Source organism: Bombus vosnesenskii, unplaced genomic scaffold, assembly GCF_011952255.1.
Source record: "Bombus vosnesenskii isolate JDL3184/JDL3185 unplaced genomic scaffold, Bvos_JDL3184-5_v1.1 scf7180000013379, whole genome shotgun sequence".
In the NCBI taxonomy this organism is placed as follows: Eukaryota; Metazoa; Arthropoda; class Insecta; order Hymenoptera; family Apidae; genus Bombus; species Bombus vosnesenskii.
In genome coordinates, this window is record NW_022883009.1 from 1,453,902 (window position 1) to 1,481,191 (window position 27,290).

Consider the following 27,290-nt stretch of genomic DNA (forward strand, 5'->3'; position numbering starts at 1 on the left):
TTTTGTTTTGCAAAGGCATGCACACGGACATTTCTGGAATGCTGTTGTCGATCGAATATTTTCATTTCGTATTTCGTTCACCCGTCAATTAAATGAATCGTAGGGTGAACCGTGTGTATTCTTTTGCTCTAGTAAGTTCCTAAAATCGAGGTAATCGGGTTGCGCGTTACGTCGTCCACGAATCTCATTTGAACAATACCTTGTTAGCGAGTCCCCGGACAAGAAGCAAAAACCGATGACTATTTAATTATAATTTTCATGTCTATGGTTTTCCTAAACGTTTTAGAAGTTCTAGTTTCCATTGCTATATTTACGAAAAGTTCTTAATCGATTGACGCAGACTGATAAATTAATAATAAACAGTAACAAGGTTTGCCGATTTTAAATAATATATCATTAGACTGCGGATGTTCATGCATAGAAAACTTAGATATGTACGTAAAAACGTGTAAAATATATATAATACGTAAAAATATACAAAATGTCCAATGTAAAGAACTCTTTATATAACACTTAGAATATTTAAGAGATACATTTAGAAGAAGTCTTTTTAGTTGTGTTCATAACATCCGCAGTCCATGAGGATGAATACATATTTCGATTTCGATTCTTCCCTTTGTTTTATAATACTGATAACCATTAATGAAAGAAAACGAAGTCGCTAACGGGTCTTAAAAGAATAACCGTGTCACTTCTTGCCGGAAGATGCATCTTACACAAGCTAACAATCGTTCCTCCAGCATTCGTCGTGCGCATCCAGCACATCGACGATTCTTTTAATACTTAACAACTAACATGTAATCTAACACGTCTAACGACGTTATAAATAACATAGAAGATGAAATATCAAGAGAGAAAGAAGAAGTAGAAGTGACTAATTGGATCTCTGGCTGTCGACTGATCGCTAATAGTAACAGACTAGTAAACCGTCTTCTTCCCTTACAATGGCTCTCGTCTGTTCATTTCTTGGTCCCTCTTCCTCTTCCGTTTTGTTTTTGTGGCACAGCCTTGTTCCTCCTGCTCCGTTCATCGATCACGTCCCTCCTTTCCGATTTTCTTTACGCGGACGAAAACGATCAACAATTTTTGTGCAACGACATTAACCAAAATTAAAGGAGGACACAGATCTGAAAAGGACGTGCGTTCTGATCCTGGAGGGGATCTCTCACCCGAATTCATCTCATCTATCACCCACTTAAAAATGTTGGGTAACGTCTTCCATCTCTTCGTCCTGAGCTCGTTTTCGTGTCCCGGTCATCGGCTTGTTTCAGAACGAAACTCTTCGAATACTTTCGGGCGTGGATGTGCACAGATGTCGTGTGCTTTCCATGGATTAGCTCAGTTTAATCGGCCGTAGTACGGTCTGTCGGGAATTCGGGGAGGAATATTGGGTACAGGACGCCTATAACACAGACAGTGATTAAGTACTCGGTGCTTCTCACCAAAGTTTTTGAGACGCGACGATTGATTATTACTTTAAACAAGTAAAGCGGTGATGAACGTCGCGCGAACACGAAACATAATTTTGCCCTTCAAATGCGAAGATAATCGTATAATTTGTGAAAAATACTGTGCATTTCTTTTTAAATAAAATTTATTGAATTCTATAGTTTTCATATATTTTTAAATTGTATGTAAAATCAAAAATTTATTTGCATTGTAAGTGCTTGTCACATTTCATTTTTCTCGAAAAATCGAAGACATATTGTCTAACAAAATGATATTTTCTACTCTTTAAATATATTTTAATTCGCATTTGGAGAGATTGAGTAAAGCTATGCAATGACCAATTAAATTTACTTCACCTTAGAAATTATATACGTAACAAATCCAAGTGAATAAATCTAATTGGGCATTGCTAATATTTACTTTATTAAGCTATGATATGAGAATGAGAGTATTTTATATGAGATAGAATATATTTTCCGTTATAAAATTGGGATTAAGAGAAGTAATAATAATTGTCGAATATATAACAGAGAGTAAAGTGCAACAGACATATCGTCTCCTTCAATATGAATGTATGTACTTGTAAGTAATAACGACAAAAATACACTACGAATTTGTTCTGTAAAGCGCACAAAGAAAGAAAGTACTTATAATAATAAACGAATAAATGACGTCATTAAATACAACATGGGATGATGATCTGCAAAAAACAAAAAGGAAAAAAAAAAGAAAAAATCCAATTGCACATGCTCAAGCAGTAGCAAAAACGCATGCAGAAATGAATGTATAAAAAGGACGTTCATTCTACAATTTTTCGCAACCGTTTTTAAATTTACATACCTTTAGACATTTTCAATGAAATCTTAACTTTAATTGCATCTTTTCAAACGTCCTTTGGATACAGATAAATACAATTGAATTGATTCGTATGTAAAATACTTCACGAGGTAAGATCCTGGATGCTTTTATGGGAAAAAATATTAAAAAGGTGGCAGACATTGGACAGTGATTTGATTACAAAAGAAGAGAAAGAAAACAAAAAATAACGCAGAACGCGAATACGCATCTCAGCGTGCGGGAACGATCAGGACAATCTCGCACATACTCTATTAAAAATATTACTTGTTATTTGCACGCAACGGTATATGGAATTAAGCGAGAATCAGAGAAGAATTAATGGAACATGTAAAAAACGTGGTCAACACATTAAACACAAGTGTTACAACACGATAAGAACACTATCCAGCCGCAGTAATCGAACGTTAATCTCATTGGATACTAATTTCCCCAGCGGAAATGCGTTTCCGGTCATCAGATAATAACACACGCTTCTCTCCCAATTTTCATTTTTGCACATATATGAATATATCTATATGTACGTACGTATGTATATATGTAGATATACATTTTGAATTTATAACATGTTATTTTTTTCTATATATACAATTATATTGCAGTAAAACGGTGTATGGAAATATCACGCGACCATCGCGCGATATTACAATATGGTGAATCGTGTAAGGTGCACAATCCACATAGAATAATTTGCTAAGTAACCCCCCTTGTCAATGTTCTCCTTGTTTTGAATTTACGAAATATTTTTTACAACAAATGTTCGCGGATGAATATCGGTGATCGAGTTCAACGAACAATCGCTTTCTCTTGTAGTGAGATGTAGAAAACGATCATTTCTATCAAAAATCAGGGGTATAACAGGTATAAAAATTATGAAAAATTTACTAATGTAATTAAAAACTAGCAGTAAGCTCTATTGACATCTTCAGAAACGTTGAATACTTGTTTTTAATTTTTCGAATCATTTTTATCAAGGATCGATCCATTGATAACACGTGGGTTACTTAGAGATCTGTTGTCTACGATTCGTTCCGACGTCCATCTAAATTTTGACCACGTGAAAATAACGTCGGCGACGAATCCAGCCACGAATAGTATTTCCATCGATTTTTATTAATTACATATTCGTCTTTATCGCTCATTTACCATCATTCATTTCCATCGTTCGCATGTTCTTGTTACGTGAGATTGTATACGTTTACGCTTGGCCCGTGATATACAATAGAATCACGCTTATTACTCGATGATCCGTCTTACGCAAAGTAACCTTTTTAACTAGAATTTCTCTGCATTTAAGGCTTTTCGATGGAAGCATGTAACAATATAATCTGTCGCGTGAATAGGATGCGTGTTGCAGTCATGAAATCTCATTCATCGATCTGCTCTCTTCTGTTTTTCCTGCGCGATTTATTCTCTTCTCTTCCTCTCTCTGGAACGTGGGACGATCTGAACGTACTTATGTCAGCACAGGATGGTATTAAACAATCGAAATATACACGGTAAAGAAATAGTATTTTTAATTCAGACAAATGAATACTATACGTTTGAACCGAGCATTATATAATTATTAGGTTACAAAATTTGCACCTGATTTTGAAAAGTATTCAATTAATTTTATTGTAGATACGTTCAGGATCGCCTTTCGATTGAACGATTAAAAGCTAAAGTGCGGCAACAATATTTGTATTTTATGTTCACAAAGGAGCTTATGATTTCTTTGCTTTTTTTGCATCCACAATCGGTCTCTAAATAGAGTAATCGCTAAACACGGTTAACGCTATTTTCATTGGATCTAGTCACAAAAGCCGAGCTTATTTTCAAAGATCTCATTTTAGGCCCAATACCCAAAAAATGTATTTATCATAGATCGTACAACATGAAGTAAAAGTTAAAATGTACGGAGATTTCTCCTTTTTTCTTCTTTGGAAACAAAGCAATCGATTAATTGTTAATTGACGGTACGAACGTAAAGACGCATCAAGTAGGAAACCGTGAAGATTCTTTCCTTCACGATTCACTGATGGCAACTTCACTTGTCGTTTTTCGTTGTAATACTTGAAATAAAGATTCCACCCAATCGGGTATTCCCATTAGTAATCAAAATTTGTACGAATCACAAATTAAATGTCAATGTAAAAATCTTTTTCATCTAATTTTCACAAATAGTTTCAACGTACCACGTATATTGGTACCAAAGGCCAAAACGCATATTCGACGAACTAGACAAAAATTTTTGTAGTTGCAAAGGTACAAGAAGTGATGTAAAAAACTCGAAATATAATCTCGAAGGGTGGAACCGCAGAATACTGTTGATGAACATATAAGAACCTGCACGTACTGAAGAACAATTTTTCTTCGCACGTTTCTACTACTTGATATACCCAGTGTTATTGAAATGCAACACCACGCACTTACGAGGCTTGTACATCTACTTGTATCTCTATCGTCTTTTTAATACTCATAAGACTTGTCTCTAAAGGAACCATGTTAAAGTATGTAACTTTACGAAAATAAAAATTCACGATCTATCGAGCAAGAAATCTGACACGCTACTGAAACGAATAACGTTATCTTTCTTATCCTGTACAATATACAATATAATGATATCGTTAATAATAACAATAATTATAATAATTATAATTATAATTGTATTCACAATTTGTGAATCGTAATCACAATCACTTCGGTAGTTTCAATGTATGATCTACTTAATTCTGGAATTACGGTGCATAAAATGATCAATAGACATATGTATATATGTATATGTATGTATATATATATATATGTATAAAACAACATAATATATATATATATATATATACACACACACACACACACATATATATATATATCTGTACATTAACATTACAGTAATACCACTTGTGATTGTTCGCTTTTCCGAGTTTCCTGTTCTTTTTGTGTATGTCTGTGTCTATCTTCCCGTAATTCTTTTCATTTCCTTGATAGAAAACAACGTACACGGTACAATTCAATCTATTAGTACTCAGCGAATGATCTAAATTACGGATTAAAGGTTGTGTCCAGTATCAACAGGCGTTAGATAATTCGATTTGCGAATGCGATGTGCTTTCACTCAGACTGTAAGTTTGATCCTCATCTAATCTTGTTTTCCAAAAGCCATTTTCTTTAACGCAAAATATCAATTTATATGTGTAGACATTATCTTTGGAAAAGAGAAGGTGGCGGCTCTTACGTAAATTTGACGTAAATAAATACATCTCTATATGTATGGTGGAACGACATCAATGAATATTATTAGGCCCTTTTAACACTGAAACGAACGAGTTAACAATGGATTTCACTCAATTTAGAATTGTACATCATCGAGATTGCCTCTTCTTTGATTCGATCGATCAGAACAAACACGAAAGATATAGTGACGCGGCAAATGCGAATCATTGTCCTCAACGCTCTTTCATAGTTACTATTTGCCCAAGATAAACCTTCGATATTTTGCTCTAATGGAAAGTAATACATATTCTCTTTTCTTCTTCCCTTCCTTTGTTTTTCTTTTTTCATAGTGGCACTTCGATCATTGTCCTCGATACTTCACGCGTCACTGGTAACAGACTTAATCCTTCTCTTTGCATGGTATCGTTCTTGCAATGACGAATAATTTGCTCATAAAAAAATGTTTATACATACATGTATGCAATATGTAAAAGTCACGTTGAAGTGGGACAAAGTTTACTCTAAGTCGAGTAATTATAACGCAAAATGTGATAGCGTTGTCGGTAAATGTGTCGAGACTTCTTAACAATTAATTACGATAATATTGATAACGAAACTTCTATTATTTATAACAAGTAAAAAAGTAAAAGATAAATTCGTGAAAATAATATATGAAATACATATGCCATTTTTGTAAAAAGTTAATATAATTTTTAATTTAAACATTTCTCTAGTAAACGATTCTGCAGCTATTTAAGAGTTAAGTATCATCAAATGTTTCATCTATTTACCAATAAGTTTCCTTTTTGTATAATCTTATTCAAAAGTTTATACATAAATATTCCGAATATAGTACAGAGAGGAGCATTCTTGATCATCAAACATGTGTACTACATAAATCTGAAAGCACATCGCGCCCCGTGGATTTAATTACAAGAATGTAGTAGAATACATCATATTCCCTTTCCTTATAATATGTACATGTATAATTGATTTAATTTGCTAAACACGGTCGAGGAGCATAAGAAACAACAAATACCTTTTCCAAATATAACGCAGCTCCTGAACGCATGCTGAGTGATATACATTCATTATACATTATAACGACATACGATTAGTATTGTATTGTATATATATAATATATATTTATTATTCTCATTCGGTATCGTTAGTATTAATCTTCTTTTATTAAGACTATTCAGAGGGAGGGAGAGAGTTCGCGACTCAGGATTTTCATGCAAAATCCTTGAAGCACTCTACGCTATATCACATCCTATGTCTGAGCACATTTTTTTCATTAATACTTCATTAGGAATTAGCTATGTATGTATATATGTATAACTCTATATGACAGTTTTAATATTAATGGCTAAGAATGGAATAAAGTGTGGTGACATCTAAAGAGGTAGAGAAACAGTGTGTAATGTGTATCTGTGTGTGTATATATGTGACTGTGTTTGAGTCACGCAATTAATAATTACAGATACTAAAACTTATTTGTAACGCAGTTGTCGCCGATTAGAAATCGATCGAACAGATGCGATAAAACGAACATTCAATAATAATTGTCGACAATTTTTGCCCAACAGCATGACATTTTTTATTTTATTTTATGAAAATTCAGGGAATGAATTTTGACATCGCAATCGGAATCGGACTTTCGCCTAATCGAAACTACCTTTGATCACATCGTAGGGTTCTGGTAGACTTTCCAGGATATAGAGTCACTGGAGATATAAATATATCGGTCTAAAAAATTGAACTCCTTTCTTTAAATATCTCTAAGCAAGAAGATATGTATGTACAAGTATTCAATACTTGATATCAGCATCCAAAGCGAAACAGCAATAAATTATATGTTATATCAGGTCTTACAGCTTTTTATGCTTTCTGGGATTACACAATACACGTCATCATTCTACAGTTCATGAAAGAATATTTATTTCCTTTTAACAATAAACTACTTTACGAAGTAAGAACAACATACATATGGAATGTAACGAAGCGAATTACATGTCTTACAAATATACAGAGATATTCCCTTACACACGTATATTTTTTTCTATAACGTGTGCACAGGGATGTTCACTCTCTTTTTTTTCAATATGTATATATAATGTCTATATCTCGCACACGTATGTATGTCGAATAACGATATATAACGTTGAAGGCAACATCATCGCTATTAATCCAATTTTTCGGATCATGCAAGAGAGAGAGAGAGAGAGAGAGAGAGCGAGGGAGATAAAAAAAAACATAGCTGGTTATAATTCGCAAAAATTGGTTATCGAAACACACTATCGGAAAACAGTGAGACATCAAATTAGTGTTCATTCTCAACCCTGAACAGTCTACCAATCTAGCGCAACTTAAATAAGATTGCCCATAATAATTCATTATCGTGGTTAAAAGAGCAAGATATCTCGCATATAAAAAAAGAGTTATGAGGCAGCAAGAGTATTTACTTGATCTTGAATGCTTCCATCAGCTCGTTCACGGCGGCATTAGCAGCGGCCTGCGTCGCAGCTTGCGTCACCCTCTGCTGAAGACCACCCCCACGACTAAACATACACCACGGACACTAAGCTTTTACTACAAATCTTATTTGTTTTCAATGCCTTATCAATAGTATGCTACTATATAAAGAGAGAATTCGACTAATATATGGAAATTTAAATTAATATCTGCATGATGCACTACATTTTAGACTGATATCGTGCATCCTCGAATGTCCTAAGAAGTATGTGTAATCTCTCGCGTGGTTCTACTAAGCGACAGACGCGGGAATTCGATAACGAGTAGTAGAGCGTTGACGATCAACTGCTTGATATTCGTTCAATAGAAAGAATGTTTTCAATGCAGGCACCGACACATTCATCCCCCATAATGACAAAATAGTTGACAATATTAAAATCAATTTTTCTCGCTTTTTCTGTGATTTTACCAATTGAATCAACGATGGCAAGAAAGCAGTAATATTAAGAGAGTTTCAGAAGCTGCCAAATGCAAATGCAACACGTTATGGCAAAACTTATTCCGTATATATTCATGTATCACATTCTCTCATACAGGTTTTTACATCGATTGAAATATCGCTCTGCGAATCGATTGAAAATGTATTTCATTTACGCGACAATTAAAATGTCATGCTGTTAGTAAAGCGAATGAATACTTATCCACCACCTGTGATAAGAACTCAAGATCATTTATTTTACAATGTTCTTAGTTGTATATACAGATATAATTTACAATTTCATTCAACTAATTTACAATGAAACAAATGTCATTCTACCTCATTTTTCTTTGTTCGTCGCGAATGAATCGTGATCTATTTATACATACTTTTTGTCATTAGTACCGATTAAATATATCGTAGACACTTAGATTGTTAATTAGAGGTGTGCAATTTTGTAACATTACATCGGGATTGTATAAATTTGTTTAGGATGATTACAAAAAGCGAGCAGCATGTTTCTATAATATTTGTTAAATAATATGAAAACGACGAAACAATACGGATAATAATTCCTCGCTCGTTCTTACGAAGTAATTGGACCATGAAATAATTTGATATATTACTGATATAATGCGTAATACGTATAAGATAAATCGCCCGTCAAAGTTCTTGGAAGCTCTTTTTAATCTCTAACTAATACAAATATTCACAAGTTTATTAATTTTTATACAACTTACACACCCCTAATTAACAATAATAATTCATAATACTTGCAGACAAAACATATAGCATTAGGAAATTGTATCTCGTGTAAAATATACACTGACTAGATGCAATTGATATATGTATATATGTATATTAATTAGTAGTGAATAGGCGAGTTAGTGCGATGACTTATTGTCGGCGCCTGCAATAGAAAGTGAAGTTAGCACCAAAGCCCCAATTAGACAAAGCTATGGAGGACAAGCAACTGCAAATTTCTCTTTAAAACATTTCGTGACGTTTAAGAAAAAAAAGGACCTCTACTTTGTAATTAAGACACAAGACTACCTCAACACAAACTAACAGAACATTGTGCAAAATTTGTGAGAAACTCGACAATCGAAAGATACTCGATAGTACAGAGTGTTCCAAACGTTTTGTCTCTTTAAATTCTCTGTACTACTTCACAAGGTACAATTCCGTTAAATTGGATGAAAATTATATTAAATTCTTAGTACTTACGATGGTATAAGAGGAGGAGGTAGGCCAGGTGTGGCACGGGCTGGCGGAGGTCCACCAGGTCCAGGTCGGTTAGGAATAGCCGGTGCTGGTCGACCACCAGACGGAACCGGAGGTGGGGCTCGAGAACTAGAAAGAGGTGGTGGCTGTGTCACTCCGCGTCTTGGCCCACCAGGAGATGGTGGTGATAACCTGTAACACATAAAATGAACAATAGCTGTTATATTTATTGCTCCTATGTAGAAAGCAAAAGATAAAAATAAGAGAACACGAAATATTCATGGTGTGTAGGGCATTAAAAAAAAATTATATAGCCTCTTTTCTGTATGGTTTGTTAACTTATCACAGTTGAAATTTGCAATCAAGAGACAAATGAAATATAAATTTTCACTGATTTATTAAAGACTTTTCTATACATTGAACAGCTTATTTTCCATAAAGGCTGTATATTTATTATACTGTCGTAATTGAGATTAGAACACACAATCTTTTCTTATTTATAATTTACACTGTACTACAATTTAATATTAAAAACATTTTTAAATGCTTTCACTCTAACAGGTATTCAAATATATGTAATTTATGTGCAAATAAAAATATCATAGGAGATTCTTTCTAATTTTATGCAAAACATAAGAAACGTATAAACGATAAAATAATTTTTCAAAGTAAATATCGGTGGACCTACATACTTGAAATAAAACTACAAAGCAGAGAAATAAGTGTACATTTGAAAAAGAGAACAAATTTTAGTTAGTATAATAAATGTACATAGTAACTCTTACCCAAGACTGTTTCAATGGTGTTCAAGTGTATGAGGCAAAAGCAGGCAGTACAAGATTGAAAGATAATAAATTAGTTAAATGCATAAGCGACAATGAAAATAATAACATAATTGTTACCTTGGATTTTCCCCAGATGCTAGCCAATCATTTTTCACAGGTGGTGGTACTGGAGTAGATACTGTCGCCATCGAAACATCTCCAATAATACGAAGTGCCTCCTTACATGCATGATACATGCGTAGCATTTCCTCTCGTTTTTGTGCTTCTTCGGGTGATTCTTCCATCATTGAAGCCTGTAATTCACGTCCACATACTTTTTTCTAAATTTGAAGTATACAATAAATTTGGCAGAAAAGACTAGAATACTGTAAGTATTTAGTGTATGTAATGATTTTACAAAAAATTGTTGTTAATGGAAAAAAATAAAAAGTATTCCTTGAAATATTATTTCATTAGGAAATAAACAGTAAAATTTTAAATAATAAGCTTAGGAGAACATTGGAAATTTATTTGTGGATATAAAATTACAATATACTAAATTCATATGTATTTTACCTGATCACCACTTGCATATAGATGTGCCAGTAACTCTCCATTAATGAAATCCTTTGCATTGTTTATAATCAAATGCATAATTGTCTTTGGAACCAAATCACGAGTTGTTTTTGTGACAATTTTCATGTACGAATCCACCAGATTTCTAATGGTCTCCACTTGACGTTCAAGTTGAGGATCCATTGATGATTGAGCTTCCGATCCACCCTATAAATATGGAAATAATAAATTTCCTGCATTCTTTGTTGAAATGATGAAGTTAAAAGCAATACTTCAGATAACGTCACATACATAGTTAACATAAATAAGAACAAAAAATAATACATCATTTCAATAATTAATAAAGTGTTATTGATCTTGTGCTCAAATGGAAACTTTGCTTGCAGGGAAACATAAAGTATTTTTACAAACAATTCATACATGTTTTAATCGTATTCATTATCAGCAAAAAAGCAAAGCTAAGTGTAGTGGTATTTCATATCCATGTAAGTGTTGTGTGTTCTGTATAACTACAAAATTTCTACATTGTACGAACCTCATATCCTTCCTTTAGTTAATTAGAAGCAAAAAATGTAATAACTATTGTGAATGTAATATTGGAATCTAATTAATTTCTGAATAATATAAAACATATGCAAATTGCGCAATTCATACTTGTATTAAAAAGAAACGCTATTAAATTAAATATATTTTCAAAAGATGCAAAGAATCAATTTCTCTCAATATAATTATTGTATTTAATATAAAATGAAAGTTTATGAACATTGCGATGTTAAAATAGAACTTTAGTCATAAAATCTAATAAATAATTGAAATATTTTTAGAATGTGATATTTAACAATAGTCTTAAGAATAATTTACTATAATAATTTAAAATATTTCCAAACTAATGCATCACATCACCACACAGTTAAAAATATAAAATTCAAACAAAATATTTTAATTACATTTCTCGTACTAACTCACCCGCTGTATATCCTAAAATAAACCAAAATAATCTTTTCTAATAAACATAACAGAATATATTCCAATATAATAATAAATAATTCTTCCTTTAATCAAAACAAATAATTAAATAACTAATTTATAAATAAGAATTACATAATATATCAATATACTTTTATCGAAGTTGCGTTACAATCGGTGCGCACGAGTGACATACGTCATTTTTGCAATTGCGTTTCAGCAATATATATAAATTTATATAAATAAATTTACACGTGATACAATTTGTCATCTTGTTTGTATCTAAAAAAATAAACGCGAGTAGTGATTAGACGAATGGCACTCGAGTGTCCCAGGCCTAAATATGTTATATTTTCCACCATACAATATACTTAATTGTGTACATATATGAAAGAATATAAACAGCATAATCATATAATAAGAAACATACCTCTCCTTCACCATTTGCTTGCTCTGTTGATTTTTCGGGATATACACCAGCCCTGAGGAAAGAAGCTTTCCATGAATCAACATCATCTTGAGTTTCACAGCTCAGTTCAAGCTGTTTGTAATCCTTATAAACATTTCTGCCTTCTGGATTAAATAAAGCAAACAAATGACGTCGGGACATGAATCCTTGTTCCAAGTCACGCAATTTCAATCCATCTAAAGGTAGCATATACTTCTTCTCACGTTCCTAAGCAAGGAAATAATACATAAAACTTACATAATTAACGTGTTATTAACTACATTATAGCAAAAAAATACCTACTTCTTCATCTTTGAACCAAGAAATACTCTCTGACGTTAGGACAAACCAATAATCTCTTGAACCACCTTTCATTATACCGAGATTGTGGATACACATGTATCCTTTGCGTATTACTTGATTTCCTAATGTATGACGACCAGATTTAACAGCATTTTCTGAGGACTGTTGAGCACTGTAACATAACGTATAATTTATAATGAAATGTTAATAAAAAAATACGTTTGAGTACCCATGTACAAAATTCATTGTAATAAATTGCCACAAAAATTTGTTAGTTTACTGTGTAAAAAATCTAGCAGAATAAGACCTAGCAATAATTTTTGTATTAACGTACACAAACGTTTATATTCAAATTTAATCTTACATCGTAAAATATAAGTAATATATTAAATATAAGTAATTAATTTAATTTCTCAAAATATCTGTGTTTATAATACAAAATATTGAAAATGAGACATGATCACAAAATGACAATATAGAGAGGATAATTACATAGCTTCTATATCTTTGATTTATAACTAATTAATAATGAAATCTTTATGTGTTAAACAAAAATTTACCTTTTACATTGTTTTTAGTTACATATAAGAATTATAACAACAGCCACAACAACTCCATGCACATACTCTTTCATACAGCTTTAAATGTTGCAGTTGAATATTTTTGAATATGCAGTCAAACATTATTTGTAACATATAAATACACACAATATTATTTCTACTTAATTAACATTGTAATATCTTTGCAGATCATAACACATGGAAAATTGCAGAAGCAAATATTACATATATTGTGAAATCATGTGAAAAATGATGGAACTAAAATCTAATGCTGCTGTATGAAATATACGATTTGGAGTATTCATGAATGACTGTGGCAATGAATAATCTATTTAACTATATAGTTGAATTGTGCAACCATGTACAAAATATTCAGATCAAATTCTTAAAATTGTGATAGATTATGGCTGTATTCTACAATATATAAAACTAGATAAAAAAATATAGCCAATGAAAACTTAATAATAGCTTACTCATAATGGCATACAATGTTTCATGATGGTTAAGTTTATTTCTTTGTTTTCACAAACCACTCCCATTTTTTGTATATGAATAATTAAAAATGATATTTCAAGTGCTATTCTTATGATCTATAAAGTGTATACATGTACATATATGTATAAATAGTATTAACCTTTTATGATGTTATACACTAAACTAGTAATGAAATACTGAATAATAAAAACACATAAAATTTTATTTCATTCAAAAGAAAAAGACTTTAAAGTACACTAGAAAAATATAGTTTTCAATCTTTTGCTATATGGGAAATGAGTTCAATATTGCTTTTTAAGGATTCCGTTCTTTGTTATAAAACTGAAAGCTAGAAAAAGTTAAATAAAAAATAAGCATAACAAATTAAGAGCGTGATAATAGAAAAGGAAGAAAAATGTAGTGTAAATTTTTGTTCCAATGTACTTTATAATTCTTACCTTGCATTATGGCTACTGGCTGCCGCGCTGCCGATATAATTAAATAATTTTTTTAATTGTGAAATATAAAGTATTAATGAATGGAAAGAAATGTCACGAAATGTGTATATGCCATGTAGTTCAAGGAAAGACATACGTTCGTTAATGCAATAAGTATAAAAAAGGTGAAAAATATGTATACCAGTTGATATTCATAGATAATTTTTTATATTAAGTATGCCTTGCCTTTTAATGACATAAAAAATTGTACAGTAATTACAGTATTCTTATTCCCTAATTCAATTATTGCAAACTATATAATATGAAGGAAACCTATTATGTAAATTTTTCTATAATTTACATAATATGATTTAAAAAGTTAAAAACGGAAATAGAATGTTATTATTGAATGTGAAACAAAAATTGAACTGAAATTGCTAATCATTTTAATATTTCTAATATTTTTTCTTTTTTAAACCCGTTTCTCGCGATATATTTAAGAACTACAATCTTTAAGATGTTAAAGTGTCAAATAAGCAAAATATAAAAATGAATAAAATTCATGTTTGCTATACAGAAAGAGAGAATTAAAATATTAAAAGTATGCGTATTGCAAAGAGAAAAAATGTAAGTGAGATATAATTTAATATGACAATATATATGACACAATGGGTCATATAGATGTACATGAAATAGAGAAAATAACAATAAATTCTACTATTTATTAATGATACTAAAAATGTGTGCCTTAGCTTTAAAGAACAAAGTAAACTAAGAATCGCTATTTTAAAGCTTGCAATGTGAACTGATTTTGGCATAGCATGCATTGATTATAAAATATACCGTATAAGTTTGATTGTGAAAGTCATATGAATATAGTCGAATGTATATTAAATGTCTTATGCTAAATATGTTTCGAAATGTAAATTATTTTGAGTCGTATTAGTTCAGGAACACACGGTATAAAATATATATGTATTATATACATTGATATGTATTTTATATAGAATAAAATACAAATCAATATATATAATTCCTAATTTGCAAAAAAAAGGTTGCAAGCAAACTAATATAACTAACAGTATATGTAATTGGTGAATTTTCTTATCATCTTTTCCTTTATTTCATAAAAAGCTTAAGTTATAACCATAATGAAACTAATGAAACTAGTTTTTACAAGTATTATATTAGTAAAGCACATTGTCATTATGTGAATTATATTATGTGTTGAATTTACATTAGTCATGCAAGATAGATAGAATTCATTACTGCAAATTCGAGTTTCTCAAAAGTATTAATTAAGCATGTACAGTAATCAGAAATAAAACATATTATTATGTGATTCATTGTTAAAGATATAAAGAAATGTTCAAGACATACACTTAATGATTTCATAAGGTTTGTAAGATTTATAAAAAAAACTTAAATTTGTCTATCATGTTTATCATGAATTGATGATTCAAGCATTTTATGGTGTATAGGTAAAAAAAAATTCATATATCAAAAATCTACATGATATAAAATGCATGATGCAAAATTTATTCAATATTAAAAATATAGATTATTATTATTATCATCATTATAAAGAAAGAGGAATTAGCAAAAATTATATTTATTCAAAGATAATATTTAATATTTGTTATGAAAATATTTGTATGTCTTTAATAATAAAAAACATAATTTATGTTATATTTCTAATTGATAATACTGTACAAGTTTAGAAAATTATTTTATTATGTTACGTTAAAATGTTCTATATAAACATGAATAATTTAATAGTAATAAAAATATTTATTATTATATTTATATTAAAATATTTATTTAGGAAATATTTTTAATATTTTGAAGATTTATTATTTAAGCATAGTGTAGTGAATTTTGTAGATATGTATAAGTACACTAAAATCTATAACTGCAGTTATGAATATAATAATAAGAGCAACATATAGCGCTAGATGTGCGATTATCAAAAATTAAATTCTTCTATCATATTATTTACTCTTTTGATTTGGCTGAGTAGCTACAAAAACACATAACAAAATGTAGGTAACTTACTTGGCAAAACCAATAAAATCTTCATGATTTGTGTTCATATATGCAAGTTCACAATCAACCAAAAGTATTAACTGTTCCTTGCACAATTGTTCTCGTTGTCTAACATAAGTGGTTATAATACGTTCCGTTTCTTCTCGCAGTCTAGGATAACGTGACATCTACCATGTAAAATAAAAATTATATTAAAAATATGTTATCGAAAGAGAACAGACCTTACAAATTTAATAAACTGTACCTACCCTGTCAGTGCAAATGCGTACAACATTACTGAGTTCTTGTACAACTAAATCCACGCACTTCAGACTAGGTTCTTTGAGTCTATTTATTTGTTTTTTGACTATTGCCTCAAAGGCCATATCAGGAGTAAACAAACCTACCCTGATACCTATGACATTATACTATTGTTAATAATTTATTTTTGAAGTCACTTACTTATCTCAATATATACATGTAATGAAATTACAGTGATAAACTATTAAAACTGAAATAATCATTTACCATGAATATTCCTAATAGCAAAAGCAATTTCTCTTCTCAGTTCTTTTTCATCAAATTCCATTTTAACTATTTCAAATGGAAAACGTTCATGGAATAATCTGTTTATTTTAGCACCTCCACTGAGCTCATTTGTATTGATTTGTGCAGATCCTGAACCTTCTATAGTTCTTTCAAAATCTGACTGAAGCTGTTGTATCATCCTTAAAAATGTTTTTCTTTCAATCAATATAAAAACAAGCACTAAACCTCAACATTAGTTGTATGGGCAGAGAGTCATGATATTTAGTATTGCAAAGCCAAATAAATTCTACATAATTCATTAATACATCAAAATGTTTAATTTTAATGAAAATTTGTTGTTATTTTTCACTTTCTAGTTGGTTATACAAAGATGTATTAAAATTTACATGCAAATGATACACACGGATGAAAAAAAAGTGTGATACCTACAGAAACATTTGAATTGATCTGAAAAATAAGAATAAAGGCTCTAAAATATCAACACCCTCCACCCATAATGCATTTTAAGGAAAGGAAAAGAGTTTATATAAGTAATACTTATGAATCTATTATAGAATAATATGTTTTATACATTATTTGTTATATATGTATCATTATTTTTTCATTAAGTTTATTTTATTTTCTAATATAATAAAAGTTAGCAAAATTAAAGAAATTATAAATTCACATATAATAGCCTGTATGAAGGAAGAAATACTTACTGTAACATAGCTTTAGTTTTTATGGCAGGATCATCAGGTCTGAAATGTTTGTACTGTTCCACATCCTTTTCTAGTGCAAGCAACTGTTTTTGTAATCTGTCTCTTAATGCTGGTAAAGTATCCCTAATATGATTTGTTAATTGTTGATTTAAAACGCGTTGCAAATATGGTGTCCCTAACCTATCTGCCAAGTGTCGATAAGATGGGTGGCTAAATGTGTACAAAAAGAAATATTTTAGACATTCTGTTAAAAAATTGATTCATGGAAGTATTCTTTATGATTGATCTATACCTCAAGAAAAATTTCCTCTCTGCTGCTAGAGCATTTTTTATATCTTTTCGACCTTCTATGTCTTTTTGACTTCTGTTAACGACACCTATATAACCACGTCTTAGGGGTAATAATTTATTTTCCAAAATATCTCTTGCATCAGTACCATCATCCATAAGATCTAATTTTGTAATAACGCCAATTGTACGAACACCTTAAACAATTTACAATGTAAATAATTCTCTGTATGTATTTGTTAACATTTATATATATATATATATATATATAATACATAATATCTGTTAAGTTTAAAATATTTAAAAACATGTACCTTGAGGATCTACTTCTTTAGCAAGTTTAAGGGCATCACTATTTGCCAAATCAGTATTTGCTGGTGTTACTGCCAATATGAGACAATTTTCTCTTTTGATAAACTGAAAGATCATAGCTTTAATTTGAGATTCTATGTCTACTGGTTGATCTCCAATTGGTACTTTCGTGAGGCCAGGCAAATCAATCAATGTCAAATTTAGAACTAATAATAATAAATATATTAATGAAATTATTAACATAAATCAACATATAATAAAAGACTGTATTTACCATTAGGTGAATATACTCTTAAATTTATTGGTATATTAGAAATACCCTTGTTACTGCCTGTAACTCTGTCTGTTTCTGCTTCGATTTCCTTCCGTACTTCATCAAAATCCACAAATTTTTTACCCTTACAATGCAAGAATTCAGCATTTTCTACAATAGAGAAATAATTTACTTGCTAATATGTAAAGTTTTCTAAGTAATATCTTATTGAAACAGTTTTCATTGCTTCACTTCATACTGAAAGTGATAATATTCTTGATTTCCTGCTTATCAAAAGCTCATTGTTACAGGAAATATGATAATTTTACAGACAACAATTACAGATAAATAGTACTAAATTTTATAAGAAATACCAAGCCATTAAAACTTGTATTAATTTTGTATTTAGTATATCTCAAAAGAAAATAATGAACAATGTATAAACAATTTAAAATATATAATAAAATAAACTGTTATTATATAATTTGACATAGTGTAATTTAAAGGTTTTATGTAATATTAAAACTCTTGAAAGCAATTATAATTTATAATGTATGTCAAACTTTTTTTTTCATTCATAATATAACAAATTTTATAATCTATTTATCTATGATGACTCACCAGTTGTACTATTAATCAGTTGCAAGATAAGTGGTCGTCTGGTTACAATACCAGATCCTCTAGGTAAGAAGTCCCTGAAAACAAAAAAATATTGTTCTTATCTAATAATTACTATAATAATAATATTATAATTATCTCATAAAATTAGGGATATACTAGGATATGTCAAAGTATATATATAATATATTTAAATATAATAATATTCACTTTTTAAAGATTAAAACTTGAAAGATAAAAGAAAAATGTTAGAAATTAACATATCTTATAACTATTATACCTTTATATTTAGCAACATTTATATTTTTTCTTAATTGAATAAGTTAAATGCGGTTACTGATACCATTCTAATAATGATTCTTTCAAAGCAAAATTATGCATAAGATACTTATGAAATTGATGCACTAAACAAATTTGCTAACATTTTTATCACATTAATATACATATTCATAGCTCCCGGAGAAAGCTAAGTTAATAAAATATAACATTAAGCGGTCTAGATCGAGAACAATTAAATTAATAATTTTCCTAGTTACACTTTGAGTAATTTATCAGAAAGTTAAATATTATAGCACGGGGAAAATAACCATTTGACAGGTCGCTGTGTAGGCGGCCTCAAATCATAAAGATATAGTTAATTTTGATGTCACGATCGATAGATTAAAATAGTTAACCTAAAGGGGCATAGAAAAGAGGAATAGTCGAATTTATATAACTAATGATAAATATTAGAATTAAAATGTGACGTAGTTCGCCACGCCTTTTAAACCAAACGTTCGATTATTCTTCTAATTCTTAAAACATATCAGAAAGTATTACACGCTGAATGAAATGAAAAACGCTAAAATGACAGGACATGAGATACTTACTTTCCAACAAAATTTTCAAGAACTGAACTTTTTCCTGCACTTTGACCACCTACCACTGCGATCTGTGGTAGATCAAGTTGCATATGCACCCCGAGTTGAGTGAATGCATCCTGGAGCTTGTTCACGATTGGGATTAATTGTTCCATACCCGTATTTCCTGCCATTTTGTTGAGGCTATTTTCTTACTAGCCCAAGACCACTATCGTTTTCAGTTTTACGGCTGTGTCCTGTGGTCGACTCCGAGCTGCCACCACTTCCACGCACAACCGTTGAAGGTAGCTGCCAGAAACGATCTTATCCGTTTTCGTGAAACACGCACTATCAAAATGGCCGATTTCACGAAGGCACGTTGTTATACATCGAATTTCACCGCATTTTTCCAAAACTCGCGATCGCGCACGGACAACGAACTAGAGATGTCAGCCAACTGGCCTACTGCGAGGAACTCATTCCACGAACATCCACAGTCACTGTATTCACATAAATGAGATCCAACGTACGAACTCAAGAAACGTAACGTTTCAATCGATAATCGAAGCGTGCGCACAGGCGTTTTCGTTGTGACCCACTTTTCGTTGCAAGATAAAATCCATATCGTCCTCCTGCTGCTGACCTTTTTCCACGTCCCACACTGATTTGCTATCGAAGGAACCTGAAATTATACCTTTTGTCCTTTTCTGATCCAGTCATGATAAATTATCATTTTCTTCCTGAATCTAGCTATTCATTTAAAATATTGCGCGGTAAATACTTTTATTGGCGAGGAACATTTATAACCATTAAGAAAATAGACGGTGGCCAATAGGAATACTAGATTCTATTACATATATTGCAAAATCGATAATCAAATATTTAATCCATAAATATTCATTTCAAAAGGTCCAGTAATTATATACAGTTATATGTAATATTAAAACTTTTTAATAGATTGTGTCATATTATCATTGTAATTATTAATTGAAGGCAATAATATATATCATAATTATTAATTTCTGATTATTAGCATTGCTCTGATGCATTGGTTAATTATTTTATGTAATTGTATAAAAAACATTTAAACAAAATCCATTTTTTATTCTGTTAAAATGTATACTTTCAATATTACTGATTATAGTTATTTTTTTGCAAATGTAATTTCATCAAATGTTTCATGACTAATACAATGTTCAGATAGTATATAATTTTGGAAAACATTGGAATGATATAAATTTAAATTTTCTACTGAGTAGTTTTGAGTTTGCGTAGTAAAATTATCAAATAGTCTTCCAAACTTTTTATTAAGCGTACAAGAGAAAAACAAAAATTACTAGGATTTAAATGACATTATTGGAAGATATATCATATATTCCTAAAAGTAACATCTACTTTAAAATCATTAAGTAGCAACTACATATATTGTGATATGACACGATTGTATATATTGGCATTATTAATAACGAGTAGAAAGATATTTCGATATATTTTTATTAAAATGGTTTCAGTTTCAAATATATTTTCTGTTTACAGTACGAAAATTTAGGACCAATAATATGAAAGGATTGAACAGAATGAAAATTGGTCTTTTTTAATCTTACTTCACAGTAGGTTAATTAATTTTGTGTTTAGCACGATGAAAAATAGTCATTTTTTGTTAAATAGAATGTCTAAAGTCTTATGAGTAAAATAAATAAAGATCGAAAGTTTAATTGAAATTAATCCGCTAAAACAATTCTTAAAAATATATAAATTAACTACAAATTCAGTGCACACATATGTAAGTGAGGGCGCGATCAGTATTTTTCTGCGATACGAGTCCAAAATGTCAGACATCGATAAATGGATGGAACTTGCAAAAGAGTGCAAGTATCTTCCTGAAAATGACCTTAAGGTAAATAATATGTGAAAGATATTAATAATAATACTACCAATTTGTTATATTTTGTTAACATATATAACAAGACCTTAAACATACACTCATAGGTTACTTGAATCTCCTATATGTCTCTTAACAATAAAATTAATTTTGTTCAGAAACTTTGTGACATGGTATGTGACATATTATTAGAGGAATCTAATATTCAACCAGTATCTACTCCGGTAACAGTATGTGGAGATATTCACGGCCAGGTAAACTTTACAGTTTTATTCTAACCTCAACATGATATCTTCAGAGATAACGATAACTATTTCAACGATAAAGGTATGATTCTTTTATATAAATCGGTTTTTATGATTGTTTATTTTCTTTTAGTTTTACGATCTAGAAGAATTATTTCGTAATGGAGGCGCTGTGCCAGAAACAAATTATATATTTATGGGAGATTTTGTAGATAGAGGGTATTATAGCGTAGAAACATTTACTCGCCTACTCACACTTAAAGCTAAATGGTCTGATAGAATAACATTACTTCGAGGAAATCACGAATCCAGACAAATCACTCATGTCTATGGTTTTTATGGTTAGTATATATTATGTTATAAAAATGTGATGTATTTATTGTAATATAACATCTAAAAGATTATTTGATAGTAACTCATTACTCTGCATGTTTGATAGTTATGATAATTAGATCTATTATATTCTATGCAGATGAATGTCAAAACAAATATGGCAATGCGAATGCATGGAAATACTGTTGTAAGGTGTTCGACTTACTTGCAGTTGCTGCCGTTAGTATTTGTAAATAATAAATAAATTTAATATTGTGTTATGATGTTTAATAAAAACGTGGATATTTTTATTTAGTTAATTGATGAACAAGTACTTTGTGTACATGGTGGATTGTCTCCAGCCATTAAAACATTAGATCAAATTAGAACGATTGAAAGAAATCAAGAAATTCCGCATAAAGGTATTTTTACTGTTTTTTAATATGTTACGTTATATTATACTTGAATACATTTCGATTTCTGTTTTAGGTGCTTTTTGTGATTTGGTTTGGTCCGATCCAGAAGATGTTGAATCATGGACTATTAGTCCACGTGGAGCAGGTTGGTTATTTGGAAGTAAAGTAACATATGAATTTATGGAAATCAACGATCTTAAACTTATTTGTAGAGCTCATCAATTGGTTCATGAAGGTATATATTGTTACACAAATTATACGTATTTATTTATGCGTAAAATGCACACAAAAGAACTTTATGATTATATTTCATATATTTCTGTCTTATTTACAGGTTATAGGTACATGTTTAATGATAAGCTTGTAACAGTATGGTCAGCTCCAAATTATTGTTATCGTTGTGGTAACGTAGCTAGTATTTTACAGTTTACAACTGTCGATCAAAGAAACCCAGTGCTATTTCAGGCAGTGCCTGATTCTGAAAGAGTAATTCCACCTTTAACTATTACACCATACTTTTTGTGATCTAATCTAGTGTTCCATTTGTTTGGATGCAGAAAGGTGGTATCTGCGTCTAGACGTTACGGAATTACATGACTGTTTCTTCATGTTGACGGACACAGGCTGATACTTTGACGGAGCATCAAATTTTGAAGTATTATTTAGAATTTTAATTAAAAAAATTTTGTTTATGTTTTTATACTTAAATGTTATTTAGAGAACAGGATTGTTGTGTGATTACTTATTCAAGGAATGATTTTACACAGTTTTTAGGAAATTTATCCATTTTTGTATATTAAGAAATTAACTTTTATATATAATTGCGCCTGCCATTGCATCAGCCTGATTCTCCTAGTTTGAAAAATGTTTCGCATTGAAATGTGAACACTATGGTCTAGACGCTTTTGCTGTCTACTGTGGACATTCTAGAGCATTCGTATCTCAGAGCAGTATTGTGAATGTACCGTTCTAAAGGCTAAGAGCTTTAAAATAAGTTATGAACACAAACAACAGCAGGTTCAGTAATGTATGAATGAATAAATGAGAAACCATTTAAACATTCCGAAGTGGGAGAGTCTCTGAGTATAGTGAATGCTTCATTGATATTATGATCGTTGTGCGTAGAATTCAGGTTTATTAAAGCGTGAGCATATATACTACTGTTAAGGTCTTCCTGAGTATGTAATTGATCTGTTTCTGATTTAGACATTGTGTACGCTGTGTGCAATTCTTTTTATTCTAGATGCGCAATCAGTGTTCTTAGCAACATAAAGTCGGCGATTCTGCCGAGGTACAAATAGTATGTAGCAGTAGCCAAAGATTTCCTGCCCAGGTAAGGAAATTGAGTAGAAAAATTGTATTATATAATAGAAGTTTTCTTATTATTTTTATGCACATGACAATTTTATATTTCATTCCCTTTTTTCCTTTTACGGGTTCAAAATACTATTTGCAAAATATCTTAAAAAGTACTGAAATTTTTTCATAATATCGGCCTTTTTAACTATGTTCTACTTTTATGTGTACAGAGCAATAGTTTGAATATTATTATATTCTCAGAATCTTTGTACAGTTTTCACATTATATGCCAAATCGCTGTCGTACTGAATAATTATAATAGCTAGACTGTCATAAGTTCATTAATGTAGGGAGCAACTTTTAAGAACCAAGACCCTTAGCAATGTGCCTCTAAATTAATAAGCGTTTGTGTAATATAATGATACGATATTGATACATAATCAATGGAACGCACCGGCCATTGCGTATCATAAGCCTGAATTCTGACCATCGATTTACTAGCTCATGATATTCCCTAACCGATCACAGACCCGACAATTATGGCATTGGCATTGGCACTGGTTGTCAAGTTGAAACTACTCTATTTTGAGTTTTGTGATATAGTTCAAGCGAGGCATGTGAAAATTGCATCGATGTTTGTAACGATTTTCCATGTCGGATCGTTTGAAAATGTTTTGAAGACTTGTTATTTCAAAAAAAAAATGAAAAAAAAAATAAAAATAGTCAACTTTTGAACAGTGCCTTCAGAACTATAACACGACGGTCTACTAGAAGTAAATACTGACGGATAATCATAGACGAACTAGGACGGATCATATAAATAACAGAGAGCTTAACAAAGGCGTGTGTAAGGAATTCTCTTCACTTTTTTATATTCCAGAAAATATCATTAACAATTACTTTATCATATTTCGATCTTTATTATTATCTCGTAAGATATTTCGGCGTCCAATTCGATGATTGCTTTACACGATACTTTTTACATTTTACAATATTATCGATAAAAAATACGATTTATATATATATATATAATATATCCAGATTGTTACAATATGCAATTATACGATTTTACATTAATCACTGCTTTGTATTTACATTATTGATATTATATTAGATAGATCATTACACAAGGCAAGACACGGAGTTTACGTTACAAACTCGATCTGTCGGTTTTGCAGCCTCTATTATTATCGTAAAACGGTGGTGATGCGTGAGAATGCCTACGTAGTACGGGGATATCCTAGGAATCATAAAAGTATTAGCTTCTGTGTCTACTTAGGTATTCACAGCAGTCACCTTTGAAATGCCTCTGTCTGTGATCGCTTTAATCTTATCGAAGTGTCCAAGCGCTTGCGGCGATTTACATCGGTAAGCTCACAGGAATAAAGACAATGACATTAAATGATGAGACTACTTTAGCTTAATAAACGTTTTGTGCAGGAGCTTGAACACTGCGCATAATTCTTAAAGATCTCACAGGTAGACAACATTTTAACGATCATGTACCTTGAAAGTATAGATTTTGTTATGTTAATGTAATGAAACGTCTGTAATAAAAATGCGCAAAAATTGCAACTGACATTATCAATAATACTCCCGTTATTATTGTGATAAGTAAAGTACAAATATATACATATAACACGCATACACATATACGTATACATACATATATATACCGTGAAATGATAAAGGGAGAAACTATCGTATGTAGGTATGGGTATAGAATAATAAAGATATCACCAAATTTGTTCATCTTTAATTAGTTTATTTACTTGTAATAATATTATTTTCATCGTATATATAATAATTCTATTTATTCCTTACTATTTATATATAATAATATAGTGTATTTATGTTCATTATGTATAATATATTATCTACATTTATATAATCCCTATGAAAGGCATCTCCAAACAGACTTCAGATTTACTTTTTTTTTTAAAATATCTTATTTATTCATAAAAATACAGGGGGTTTACGCGTCACCTGTGAAGTCTAGCCTGTTTTGCCCAGAACCGATAGCTTCCGATTTATTGGTCGGATGAACATCATTATATTATATCTTACAATACTTAATCCTTGCGGTAACAATGAATTTATTCTTATGATTATCAACTTCATCTATATACACATCTTTATGAAAACAAATGTGATAATTTTTTTGCCCGACTATAAATCTGCAAGCGCGTCCGTGTTATACTTCTCGTTGTACTTCGTCGTATTTCGTGTATAATCGCATTATTAATAATCATCATTTATCATTTGTTACTCATTAAAATGATAACAGTTTGAACGAATTTTAGAGCTCATTGCACGAAGGACGCAATGTAGTAAAAAAATGCAACGAATAAGCTAAGTTGGTATTTAATGAAATTGTTTGCTAACGGTAAAAAATAAAATATGTAAATTTTTGTATTAAACTTATTATACAAACATATTCTCTTTTACATCGACTAGAGTATTTAATTAAGTATTTGATTTTGACAAAAGATTATATGTAGATTTTCAGTCTGTTTAATTATGCATTATTCTTTAAGTATTTGCTTTTAAAAAGAAAAATTCCAACTACACATATAAATTCTATATTTGAGACAATAAGTAAAGTTCTTACCAAATTGTTAAATTGCATAATATAATAAAATGTCGATGTGCAACTATTTTGAACAATTCGTGCAAAAAATTGTAAAATGTAATGTGCATATAAAATACAAGAAATGCGTGAATGATATTTGAATCGTTCCTAATAAAATAATATTCATTAAAAAAATACATTCATGCGCGATATAAAGCTCGAAATCGTTATCAAATCAGGTGTAAAAATTCGAAAAATGCTAGATGGAGCAATTTCGCGAATGTTTACGTTCATCAACGAGAAATTGTATTTCGCGCGCGAAAGTTGGTAAAAAAATGATTAGCAGCAGTATAGCATCCGGTTCCTGGCAAAGCAGCAATTCACACGGTGCCCAAATCTCAGTTACAAAAGGAATAGTCGAAGGTAAACGAGATGATAAAAATGTACTTCCTAAACGTAGGTAGAAATTGGTAACTTTGACTCACTCATTGAAAAAGTATTTCCTCTTGCCAGTCTGGCATTCGTGTTTTCTTTTTGCCCGTCGTTTTTGGGTTAACGTTTGCATTTCGCGCTTCTTTGCTTATACCGTGACAAGCAGCATACTTCAGTGTTAACCAATCCGTTCGAAGTAATGATGCAGGTTTGAAAGTTTCGTCGTTTTAACAAGAAAATAACAAACTGACATTTTTAGGAGATCCAGAGATCAGTAAATTGAGGGCCAAGGGAAATATTTCGATGAATGAAATATATAAGAACGTCTTAATCTGACAATATAAAT

The 27,290-nt window shown here is 30.5% G+C and overlaps 2 protein-coding genes across 12 annotated transcripts; one reads left to right on the top strand and one right to left on the bottom strand.

The window, feature by feature from the left end:
- Positions 1 to 136: 136 nt before the first annotated feature.
- On the bottom strand, positions 137 to 20,360 carry LOC117237511 (dynamin). Of its 11 annotated transcripts, XM_033501539.1 has the most exons (19): positions 19,817 to 19,980; positions 18,951 to 19,024; positions 18,351 to 18,500; positions 18,079 to 18,282; positions 17,769 to 17,961; positions 17,477 to 17,686; positions 16,755 to 16,954; positions 16,496 to 16,641; positions 16,257 to 16,414; positions 14,223 to 14,249; positions 12,731 to 12,902; positions 12,410 to 12,655; positions 11,549 to 11,560; positions 11,014 to 11,220; positions 10,576 to 10,751; positions 10,459 to 10,464; positions 9,677 to 9,865; positions 7,962 to 8,057; positions 137 to 1,402 (listed from the first exon to the last, which is right to left on the bottom strand). In XM_033501539.1, exons 1-19 carry the CDS (start codon positions 19,978 to 19,980, stop codon positions 1,339 to 1,341), a joined length of 2,694 nt encoding a protein of 897 aa, XP_033357430.1. In that variant the 3' UTR covers positions 137 to 1,338. The 11 variants fall into 11 exon arrangements, with proteins under 11 accessions (XP_033357430.1, XP_033357438.1, XP_033357431.1 ...); XM_033501547.1 differs by lacking the exon at positions 10,459 to 10,464 and having other exon boundaries at positions 9,677 to 9,802; XM_033501540.1 differs by lacking the exon at positions 10,459 to 10,464.
- A 1,127-nt stretch (positions 20,361 to 21,487) lies between these two features.
- Positions 21,488 to 25,519, top strand: LOC117237484 (serine/threonine-protein phosphatase 6 catalytic subunit). Its single transcript, XM_033501492.1, has 7 exons — positions 21,488 to 21,683; positions 21,827 to 21,922; positions 22,047 to 22,254; positions 22,386 to 22,465; positions 22,542 to 22,647; positions 22,715 to 22,876; positions 22,976 to 25,519. The coding sequence occupies exons 1-7, from the start codon at positions 21,615 to 21,617 to the stop codon at positions 23,164 to 23,166; spliced, it is 912 nt and encodes a 303-aa protein (XP_033357383.1). The 5' UTR covers positions 21,488 to 21,614; the 3' UTR covers positions 23,167 to 25,519.
- The last annotated feature ends 1,771 nt before the right edge of the window (positions 25,520 to 27,290 follow it).

Excerpts from the sequence above, each read along its gene's own strand:
- LOC117237511 (XM_033501539.1), bottom strand. The coding sequence starts at position 19,980 with ATGGCAGGAAATACGGGTATGGAACAATTAATCCCAATCGTGAACAAG. Across the intron at positions 16,415-16,495 it reads TACGCATTTGCACTGACAGG|ATGTCACGTTATCCTAGACT; the intron begins GTAGGTACAGTT and ends TTTACATGGTAG. Across the intron at positions 1,403-7,961 it reads ATGGAAGCATTCAAGATCAA|GCGTCCTGTACCCAATATTC; the intron begins GTAAATACTCTT and ends TCTGTGTTATAG.
- LOC117237484 (XM_033501492.1), top strand. The coding sequence starts at position 21,615 with ATGTCAGACATCGATAAATGGATGGAACTTGCAAAAGAGTGCAAGTAT. Across the intron at positions 21,923-22,046 it reads GTGGAGATATTCACGGCCAG|TTTTACGATCTAGAAGAATT; the intron begins GTAAACTTTACA and ends ATTTTCTTTTAG. Across the intron at positions 22,648-22,714 it reads TCAAGAAATTCCGCATAAAG|GTGCTTTTTGTGATTTGGTT; the intron begins GTATTTTTACTG and ends TTTCTGTTTTAG.